This window comes from Chelonoidis abingdonii, chromosome 4 (assembly GCF_003597395.2).
Source record: "Chelonoidis abingdonii isolate Lonesome George chromosome 4, CheloAbing_2.0, whole genome shotgun sequence".
NCBI lineage: Eukaryota > Metazoa > Chordata > Testudines > Testudinidae > Chelonoidis > Chelonoidis abingdonii.
The window spans coordinates 1457640-1468234 of NC_133772.1; the positions used below are offsets into that span (position 1 = coordinate 1457640).

At 64.3% G+C, this 10595-nt stretch overlaps 2 protein-coding genes across 2 annotated transcripts; one reads left to right on the forward strand and one right to left on the reverse strand.

Annotated features, from left to right (window-relative positions):
• Positions 1-439: 439 nt before the first annotated feature.
• HCFC1R1 (host cell factor C1 regulator 1) lies at positions 440-5621 on the reverse strand. Its single transcript, XM_032791521.2, has 6 exons — positions 5329-5621; positions 3424-3653; positions 3275-3337; positions 1010-1189; positions 809-919; positions 440-724 (listed from the first exon to the last, which is right to left on the reverse strand). The coding sequence occupies exons 2-6, from the start codon at positions 3564-3566 to the stop codon at positions 613-615; spliced, it is 609 nt and encodes a 202-aa protein (XP_032647412.1). The 5' UTR covers positions 3567-3653; positions 5329-5621; the 3' UTR covers positions 440-612.
• A 1381-nt stretch (positions 5622-7002) lies between these two features.
• On the forward strand, positions 7003-10572 carry THOC6 (THO complex subunit 6). The gene is made up of 9 exons (XM_075064631.1): positions 7003-7299; positions 7479-7516; positions 7584-7632; positions 7719-7790; positions 8269-8371; positions 8613-8662; positions 9040-9102; positions 9381-9491; positions 10354-10572. The coding sequence occupies exons 1-9, from the start codon at positions 7072-7074 to the stop codon at positions 10570-10572; spliced, it is 933 nt and encodes a 310-aa protein (XP_074920732.1). The 5' UTR covers positions 7003-7071.
• Positions 10573-10595: the final 23 nt, after the last annotated feature.

Below are 10595 nucleotides of genomic sequence, written 5' to 3' on the forward strand. Positions count from 1 at the left end.
GGGTCACTGAGGCAGGGCACAGCGCTGGGGGTGGATAGCGGGGGGGAGAACTCGCCGGTGGGGGGGGTCACTGAGGCAAGCACAGCACTGGGGGTGGGGCAGTGTGTGTGGAGTCTCTGGGGGCACCGCTATAGGGAAGCTCACAACAGCAGGGTGTCGTCACTGGCTGGGGGAAGCTCGCAGCGTTGCTGGGAGAGGGGACTATTCGGGGGGCGGGGGGGGGGGTTAAACCCCTTTCAAGCGCCTCCCCTGCTTTGAATTCTCAGGCTGAGGAGAAACGCCCTGTCCCCACCCAAAGAACCGCCCTGGCTGGGAAATCTTCCAGCCCGAATGCAAACCAGGGGTGCCCAGTACCTCCAGCAGGGAGAGAGGGGACCCCCCCAAAGTCCCCCTCCGTGTGTGTGGGGCAGCCCCACAAACATTCCAGACCTCCCCAGCCTCAGGGCTCTGTCCTTTATTGACCCCCGGGCAGCGGGAGAGACACAACAACCAGTACAGTTTGTCTTGTGGGGGGCACTGCTGCAGGGAGAAGCTCGCAGCGTGGGGGACAGGGTCTGTCCGGGGTGAGTCGTACCCAGCGTCTCTCCAGCTGGGACGGGGAACGGTCTGGCATCACAGCTCCATCTCCTCCAGCTGCACCCCCTGGCCCAGCATGAGGGTCCGGATGGAGTGGGGCACCTGGCTCCCCGGGGGGGTCCACAGCACCAGTTCCGCGGAGGGGCTCCTGGGGCAGGGGAAGAAGACAGAGGTGTTAGATAATGCAATCCTGTCCCGCCCCCCTCCTGCCCCTCCATGGGGCAATACTCACAGGTACTGCAGGGGGGTGCAGTCGGCCATGCTGAACTCCCCCTCCAGCACCACGCTGCCCCCCTCGGCCTCTGCCCCGCCAGCGTCCTCGCTCCCTCCAGCCGGGGGCAGCCTGGGGGCGGAACACACAGCGCTGAGATGCAGCTACCTCTGGGGCGAGTCCCCCGTTCCCCATGGCCCGATGCTCCCCTGCCCCGGGTACCTCTGCTCCGGCTGCGGGCAGCTGGCATAATCCTGCACCCACTGCGCCCAGGCAGGGTCAGGCGCTGGACCCCGGGCGGGCAACCCGTTGCCGCTGTAGACATGGTCGTTCTCCAAGCTCAGAGTGTTGAAACGAGCCGCCATCTTCTCCTCCGACAGGAACTGCTTTGGGCAGGGCTGCCTGCAGCAGGTGGGGAGGGAAAGGGCAGCTCCCAGAATGCACTCCGCTCGCTTGCACCAAGCTGGGGGGCTCCTGGACTGCAGGGGCCGAGGTGGGGCTTCCTAGTATGCATTGCGCAGTCATGCCAAGCCTTGGGCTCCTAAGCGCCGTGTGACCAGTCTGGCCAAGCCGGAGAGCTCCCAGAAGCCATTGCAGCACCTCACGCCAAGCCTGGGGTGTCACCTAGCAGCTGTGTTCTTGGGGGACCCGGGTGTGGGGCCCAGCCTGCCTGGCTCCCAAGAGACCCCTGCCCCCAGCCTCTACTGGAACCCAATCTGCATCAGGAAAAGATGCACAAAATGGACTGCTAAGGCCGTGGGAGACCCCCCTAAACCCTGGGATAAGGGGGACAGGATTAAGGAAACTCCCCTGGCCGCATCTGCATGGAAGACGGGCCAAGGAGCCAGCGCCGGTAGCACACCGACTGGAGAGCAGAGAACCAGGGAACTCTGGGCCCAGGAAGGCAGGGAAGCAGTGCAGGATGGGGGATCTCTGCTCCGGATGTTAATGAACCCGCCTGCGCGCACCCACCCCAGTAGTGATCAGAGCAATTCTAGTCACGAATCCTTGACTGGGATCCAAACGAGCGCCGCTCCCTAATCGCACTGTGAGCTCCCGGGACGGAACATCACCCACAGCCAGGCATGAGCGGCTGGGATCTTTGGGATCCTCCCTTGAGCCACCTGTTTACCCCAAACAAATCTCGTGTTCCTCCGCGAGCCATTCTTGTGTCTCTCCAAAGCCCCTCTCCGGTCAGTGCTCTGATGCCTGGATCTAAACTCTGCCTCGGTTCCCCTGCTGGGGGGCTCTGCCTGGCTCCAGCACTCTGGAGCCTCCGCTACCCCCTCCCGCCCCCCAGGACCCCCGATCAAGTCAAGCTTCCCGGAGTGGTGAGAACCCAGCTCACGCTAGGTGTAGCCATCTGACCATGACCTGTGGGATCAGTTATCATTTTCTAAACCCGACTTTTATAACCAAATGTAAGTCTCGGGGGGGAGCCGGGTTAGTCTGTATCCACAAAAACAACAAGGAGGCCAGTGGCACCTTAAAGACCAACTGATTTATAGGGGCATAATCTTTTGTGGGTAAAACCCCACTTCTTCAGATGCACAGCGTGAGAATTACAGCTGCAGGCATTGTTATAACAGGATGAGTATAATAACGCCTGCAGCTGTAATTCTCACGCCGTGCAGCTGAAGAAGTGGGGTTTTACCCACGGAAGCTTCTGCCCAAAGAAATCGGTTAGTCTTTCAGGTGCCACCGGACTCCTTGTTGTAATGAAATTTATGGTCGATTTAATATTATCACTGTTTTGTTTGGTTCCCCCGTGGTTATTACCTGGCAATAAATAACGTTCATGGTTAAGCTGGTTGCTTCTCTCTCTCTCTCCCCATTGTGGGTGTTTTTTGGATTCCCCATTCGCTCTGCAGCAATGCTGCTCGTACCTAAGCTAAAGACCCCTGCTGTGCCCCCAAAGCCTGTGGGGTTTGCTCAGCCAGTGGGTTAGGACCAGAACAACTGTGGTGTGTGTGTAAGACCCCAGCCCTGGGGAACCTAGGCCCTGGGGATAGCCCCATTGGGAGGGGATTGCAGCAGGGAGAAGCAGTGCCCCGTAGGAGAGCACAAGGGACACAGTCAGCACAGACCCACCCCCAGAAGAGTGACCGTAATAAATAAACGCACCCCAAAGTAACAGGCATAGCTGGCAAGGGGTCTTCTGGGCTGCACTGCACCTAGTGACATGAGGCCAGGAACCTCCCAGAATGCATTGCATTGAGTTACGCCAAGAGAGGGGACTCCCAGCGTGCACTGCCCCCAGTTCTGCCAAGCCCCGGGACTCCCAGCATGCACTGCCCCCACTCATGCCAACTGGGGGAGCTCTCAGGAAGTCCCACCCTCGGTCCTGACAACTAGGGATCACCCAGGATGCACTGCGGCCAGGCTGTGGTGAGGAGCCAGGTGGGGTTTATCCAGGAAGGGGAATGAAGGCCAATATAGGGGGCAACTCCCATGTCTCCCCCATTGATGTCACCCCCCCCCACTCACTGTTCCTCCTTCTCCAGGCGGCGTTTGAGGGCCAGTGATGCCACATGGGGCGGCTGGTGGGTGCTGAAACAGGAGGAAAGAGTTAAAATCAGGGGGTCCCAGCTCCCCGTCCCAGTTCTTTCAGTCCCAGCAGCCCCCCGTATGCTCACCATGGCAGTGCTGTGCCCGTGAAGCTGACCAGCCCCTGATCCCGAGCGGCCCAGGGCATCCTGCGGGGCACCTCCTGTCTCCAGTCAGGGGTCGGGGCTGTGCAGCGGGGGGAGCCTAGCCACAGGCGGCGGCTCCAGCCCATGTCCCCCCCAGGAGAGGGCAGCGCCAGGGCTCGAGGTCACCGCTGCCCCCGGCTGCCAGGGTGGGGGACCCATCCACAGGTCATCGCCTAGGGAGATAAGGGAGAGAAAGTTACACGCGCAGCAACCCCGCCGATGGGGCTCACCCGGCTCTGTGCAGCTCCCAAGGCACACAGCTGACAGATGGACCGAGCTACTGGGCTCCCAGCATGCATTGCACCAATTCACGTCAAGCTGAGGGGCTCCCTGGATGCACCGGGGTGGGGGGGGTCACGCCAAGCCATGAGGCTCCCAGGAGGCACTGGATTGGGTCATGCCAGGCCGAAGGGCTCCCAGGACACACTGGGGTGGGTCAAGGCAAGCTGTTGGGCTCCCAGGACGCACTGGGGCAGGTCACGCTGGGCCGAGGGGCTCCCAGGATGCACTGGGGGAGCTCACGCCAAGCCGTGGGGCTCCCAGGATGCATTAGGGTGGGTCACGCCAGGCCGAGGGGCTCCCAGGACGGACTGGAGTGGGTCACCCCAAGCCATTGGGCTCCCAGGATGCACTGGGGTGGGACACGCCGGGCCGAGGGGCTCCCAAGATGCACTGAGGTAGGTCATGTTGGATCAAGGGGCTCCCAAGATGCACTGGGGGCTCACACCAAGCTGTGGGGCTTCCAGGATGCACTGGGGCAGCTCACGCCAAACTGAGGGGCTCCTAGGATGCACTGGGGTGGGTCACGCCAGGCCGAGGGGCTCCCAGGATGCACTGGGGCAGGCCACACCAAGCCAAGGGCCTCTCAGGATGCACTGGGGCTGGTCACACCAGGCCAGGGGGCTCCCAGGATGCACTGGGGCGGGTCACGCCGGGCTGAGGGGCTCCCAGGATGCACTGGGGCGGGCCACACCAGGCTGAGGGGCTCCCAGGATGCACTGGGGTGGCTCACGCCAAGCCATGGGGCTCCCAGGATGCACTTGGGTGGCTCACGCCAAGCCGTGGGGCTCCCAGGATGCACTGGGGTGCCTCGCGCCGGGCCGAGGGGCTCCCAGGATGCACTGGGGCGGGTCATGCCAAGCTGTGGCGCTCCCAGAATGCACTGAGGTGGGTCATGCTTGGCCAAGGGGCTTCCAGGATGCACTGGGGTGGCTCACGCCAAGCTGTGGGGCTCCCAGGATGCACTGGGGTGGGTCATGCCAAGCCGTGGGGCTCCCAGGATGCACTGGGGTGGGTCATGCCAAGCCGTGGGGCTCCCAGGATGCACTGGGGTGGGTCATGCCAAGCCGTGGGGCTCCCAGGATGCACTGGGGCAGGTAACGCCGGGCCGTGGGGCTCCCAGGATGCACTGGGGCGGGTCACGCCTGGCCAAGGGGCTCCCAGGATGCACTGGGGCAGCCTACGCCAAGCCATGGGGTTCCCAGGATGCACTGGGGTGGGTCATGCCAAGCCGTGGGGCTCCCAGGATGCACTGGGGCAGCTCACGCCAAGCCATGGGGTTCCCAGGATGCACTGGGGCGGCTCACGCCAAGCCGTTGGGTTCCCAGGATGCATTGCACCCAGGCACAACCCGATGAAAAGATGGGGCGGGCCCTACCGAGGGGGCGTGGCTAGAAGCAGTGGGCGTGGCTGCAGGTCAGAGGTCACGCCGCAGGCCAGAGCGGGGACCGCGCGCGTGCGCAGAGCGACGCCGGGTGTGGCTGTTGCCGCCTGGACCTGCGGCTTAGACCGTTCGTCTCGCGCCGCGAGCAGCGGTTGGGCATTGTTCCACGCATGCGCGGTACGCACCTGGCGGAGATTTTTATCGCACCTATCGGGGTCCTTTTTCTTGCTCCCTGCCCCCCCCACCTCAGCGTCCGTTGGATCCTCCTCCGCGGTCATCCGGCGGCATGCGTGCGCAGCTTCCCTCGTCACGTGACGGGAGCGGGCTAATGGACTGCCGCGCCGCGGGGCCTGCCGGGAACTGTAGTCCTTGGGCTTCTGCTGCGACGAGCCCCTCCGCCGCGTGGGGACTCCACTTCCCATCGGGTCCCGCGCGCGTTCGCTGCCCGAGCCTCCCCGGGCGGGGCCGCGTTGCCTGCTGGGAGCTGTAGTCCTCGGCCGGGGGCGCGGATGGATGACGTCAGAGGAGCGCGACGCGGAGGCACGTTGTGTGAGGAGGCTGCATGGTACCTCGGAAGGTAACTGGAGCCACGGCGCGGGCAGGGGACGGGGGGTGCGGCTCCCGGCCTGCACCGGGCGGGGACCTGGCGTAGGCGGGGAGCCCCCCCCGGCTTGGCGCGCCCGGCCCGTGCAGGCTGGGAGCCCCCCCCGGTCCGGCGCGGCCCGCCCGGTGCAGCGCTGGAGCCCCCCCGTTGGCCCGCCCGGTGCAGGCTGGGAGCCCCCCCCCCCGGTTGGCCCGGCCCGGTGCAGGCTGGAGCCCCCCGGTTGCGCGGCTCGGCCGGTGCAGCTGGGGAGCCCCCCGGTTGGCGCGGGGGGCCGGCCCGGTGGCAGGCGCTGGTAGCCCCGCCCGGTTGGCGCGGCCCGGCCGGTGCAGGCTGGGACGCCCCGGTTTGGCCCGGCCCGGTGCAGGCTGCGGAGCCCCCCACGTATTGCGCGGGCCCGGCCCGTGCAGGCTGGAGCCCCCCGGTATGGCGCGGCCCCGGGCCCGGTGCAGGCCTGGGAGCCCCCCCGGTTGGCGCGCCGGCCCGGTGCAGGCTGGGAGCCCCCCCGGTTGGCGCGGCCCGGTGAATGCCGGGAGCGTGCGTCCCGGCACTGTAACCTCCTAACCCGCACTCCGTTTGCGCGCAGATGGACGCCCAGCGTGCGCTGGAGCTGTTGCATCAACGTGACCGTCTTCTCCCCAGAGCGTCTCGCCCTGTGGCAAGTACCTGGCAGCTGGGATACAGCTATGGGGAGATTGCCATCTTCAGGTAACCCGCCCTGCCCCACATCGCCCTCTGCCCCTCGGGGCTGCTTACCCACCTCTCACCACCCTCTGCTGCCCCACAGCCTCGGCGCGGCGCTGAGCTCTGAAGCCAAAGAGGAGAGCAAGAAGCCTGTGGGTGTCCTTCACAGGTAGTGTCTGTCGGGCACGGGGGTGAGGAGTGATGGGATTCCCAGCATGCGTTTGGGGCCGCTCACACCAACCTGGAAAGAGCCCGGGTGCTTCAGCCTGGTCAACCCAACCTGAAATAACTCCCAGAATGCAGTGTGCCCAGTCACACTACCTGAGTAGTCCCAGAATGCACTGCAATCCAGTCACACCCAAACCAGGGGCTCCCAGCAATGCATTGTCGTGCCTGGTCACGCCAACCTGGGGAGCTCCAGAATGCACTACACCCCAGTCACACCAAACCAAGGCATCCCAGCATGCATTGTGGCTGGTCACGCCAACCTGGGGAGTCCCAGAATGCACTACATCCAGTCACACCAAACCAGAGGGCTCCCAGCATGCATTGTGCCTGGTCACGCCAACCTGGGGAGCTCCCAGAATGCACTACATCCAGTCACACCAAACCAGAGGGCTCCCAGCATGCATTGTGGCTGGTCATGCCAACATGGGTAGTTCCCAGAATGCACTGCACCCAGTCATGCCATGGAGCTCCCATCATGCACCAAATCCAGCTGCCCTGCCCCTCCCCCAGCACTGATGCCGCCTTGCTGCCCTCTGCAGCCCACGACGGCCCGGTCTATGCCATGGTCTCCACCGAGCGGCAGCTGCTCAGCTCCGGCAAAGGCGAGCTCAGGGCCTGGAACTGGAGTGACATCGTCAAGAAGGTGAGACGTGCTGCTCCGCTCCCCACCATGTCCTGGGTCCCTGCTGATGCCACCTCCCCCGCTCCGGGCTCCTGGGTCCCTGCTGATGCCGCCTCCCCCGCCCCGGGCTCCTGGGTCTTCGCTAACACCCCTGCCCCGGGCTCCTGGGTTCTTCCTAACACTGCGTCTCCCCCTGGCAGGGGTGCAAGGAAGCCTGGAGCCGCAGACCCCCATACAGGTGAGCCCCCCCGTCCCCTGCTCCCACCCCCTTTGCTCTCACACTCCCCCTCTCTCTCCTGTGCCAGGAGTAGCCTGGAGGTTCCCGAGATCAACAGCCTTCAGCTGAACCCCAAGGTGAGCCGCCATGCATTTTGGGAAGGGGGTGCCCCTCTGTCCCCCAGCTCCCCCTCACCTGCTGTCTCTCTGCCCTTGCCCCGCAGGATAACAGCATCCTGCTGGCTGGGGGCGACTGCGCCGTGCACGCCATGGACCTGGAGTCCGGCACCTTCACCGTGAGTGGGGGGTTAGGGGGGGCACCGTGGAGCTGGGAGGGCCACGGGAGCCTGTGGGCGCAGCGACGGGCCACCAGGGGGAGCCCCCTTCAGTCACTGCTGGGGAAATGGGCAGGGATGCACTGAAACGGGAGGGTAGTGTCTGTCTGTCCCCGTCCACCCCCGTCTATCTGTCCCTGTCTGTCTGTCCCCGTCCTCCCGTCTGTTTGTCCCCATCCACCCCCATCTGTCCGTCTCTCTGTTGCCATCCACCCGTCAGCCATCTGTCTGTCCCCATCCACCCCGTCTGTCTGTCTCTCCATCGCCATCCAGCCGTCTGTCTGTCCCCGTCCTCCTGTCTGTCTGTCCCCGTTCACCCCTGTCTGTTGGTCTGTCCCCATCCATCCTCATCTGTCCCCGTCTCTCTGTCCCCGTCTCTGTGTCCCTGTCCACCCCCGTCTCTGTCCCCCTCCGCCCACTCTCTCTCCCTGTCTCCCAGCACGAGTTCCGGGGGCACAGCGACTACGTGCACTGCCTGGCGCTGCGGGACCAGTCCCAGGAGTGTCTGTCAGGCAGCGAGGATGGCACCGTGCGCATGTGGGGTGAGGAGCCGCTGTCATGACACCCCTGCTCCATCCTGAGCTCTAGGGCGAGTCTGTGGGCTAGGGCAGGGGGTGACTTGGAGCCCGGGGCCCTCTCCATGTCTTCTGGGATGGGGGGGGGCGTCCATGTGCCCCCTTGCCGCAGGCTGAGCGGTGATAATGGCCTATCCCACCGCTGTCTCTCTGCTGGGGGCAGGTGATGGAGGCCCTGCCCCCCCTCATACCGAGTTCTTTGTCGCAGATCTACGCACCGGGGCGCAGGTCCAGCTCATCGAAGTGCACAAATACGAGGTAACAACAGCCCCCCCACCTGTTCTAACCACCAGAGCCAACTTCCCTCCCAGAGCCGGGGAGAGAACCCAGGAGTCCTGGCTCCCAGCCCCCCGCTCTAACCCACCAGACCCCACTCCACTCTCAGAGCTGGGGAGAGAACCCAGGAGTCCTGGCTCCCAGCGCCTCCTGCTCTAACCACCAGACCCCACTCCCCTCCCAGAGCTGGGGAGAGAACCCAGGAGTCCTGGCGTCCAGCCCCCTGCTCTGACCCACCAGACCCCACTCCCCTCCCACAGCCGGGGAGAGAACTCAGGAGTCCTGGCGTCCAGCCCCCTGCTGTGACCCACCAGACCCCACTGCTCCTCCATTAACGGTCCCTCCTTCCCCTTCCCCAGGAATGCAGCCGGCCCCAGCACGGGAAGTGGATCCGGTGCCTGGCAACAGACTGTGACTGGATGGTGCGTGAGTTCCCAGCAGGGTCGCTGGGGGCTCTGGTTTGCCCCCCCCTACCCACCCACTGCACCTGGGGTGGTAAAGTCACCACCTCTCTAGTCACGTGAGGCTGGGAGGGCTGTGGGGACGGGCCCAGTCATGCGAGGCCGGGGGGTTCCCAGGATGCATTGGGACTGGTAGCAGTTTCCCCCTGGCTGCGAGGGGTTGGCCTGAGACGCAGAGGCTCATGGGATACAGGCTGATGGGGGGTCTCTACAACGTCTGACCCCGTCTCTTCCCCCAGGTGTGCGGGGGGGGGCCGGCGCTCACCCTCTGGCACTTGCGCTCCGTGACCCCCACCACGGTCTTCCCCCTGCCCCACTGCCAGCAGCACGTCATGTTCTACCAGGACCTGGTGAGTGCCCCCCACCCTGCGCCCTCCACTCTGCGCCAGCCCCCGGCTCGTCTGTGCCTCCTCATCCTCCTCCCCGCTGGCTAGTCCCCTAGCCTGCCCGGCCCCTTCCTGGCACGCACCAGGTGGGCAGGCATGGGGCCTCTTCTCTCCCCTGGGTGGGCGTTCATTCCTCCCTTCCTTCCTTCGTTTTCTTCCCCCGTGTCGCTCGTTCTTCCTATTGCCCTGCAGGTTCGTTCATGTTTTTCATTGACTTACTCGTTTGTTCTCCTCTCTGGTTCATTCGTTCTCCTCCCCGGTTCATTCACTGGGCTCAGATGTTTGCACTGGTGACCCCCTTTCACTAGCAGGCCTCTGAGCGCGACCCCCATATACGTTAAAAACGCTCCTGTATATTTAACACCACTATATATGCTGGAGGCAACATGGGGTTTGGGGTGGAGGCTGGCAGCTCCTGACCCCCCTTTAATAACCTCACGACCCCCTGAGGGGTCCCGACCCCCAGTTTGAGACCCCCTGGTCTAGCCCTTGGTTCCTTCTTTTTTTGTTCTGTCCCCCAGGTCATTGTTTCACTCCTTTTTTCGTTCCTTCTCTCTCTCGTTTCTTCTTTTGATTTCTGAGGTTCTTTTCCTCCGCCCCGTCCAGCCGTTCTGCTCCGCTGTGCGGCTTGTCCTTCGTTTCCGTTTGTTCATTCTCGGCGGCTCCTTTTTTCATCTGGCCCATTCCCCCTTTCGTATGTTTGTTCTTTGTAATGCCCTCTCCATTCAGTCTAGTCCCCTCTTTTCTTCCCATCCCCCCACTTCTTCATTCCCTCCGTTATCTCGCGGGGGCTCTCGCTAACCCCCCCGCCCGTCTCTCCCCCTAGATCCTCTCAGCAGGGCACAGCCCGGCCATCAACCACCTGCAGATCAGCGGGGAAGTCAGGGCTCAGATCCCCTGCACACCCCGCTCCGTCCACTCGCTCTGCATCAATGAGCGCTCCCCTGAGCACAAGGTAGGGGGCGCCCCACCTGCGCGGGGGGCTGGGAGTGATGTGACTCAGAGGGAGGGGCTGAGAGTAGGGGCGGGGCTGGGATTAGAGTGATGGAAGGTACTGGGGGGGCGGGA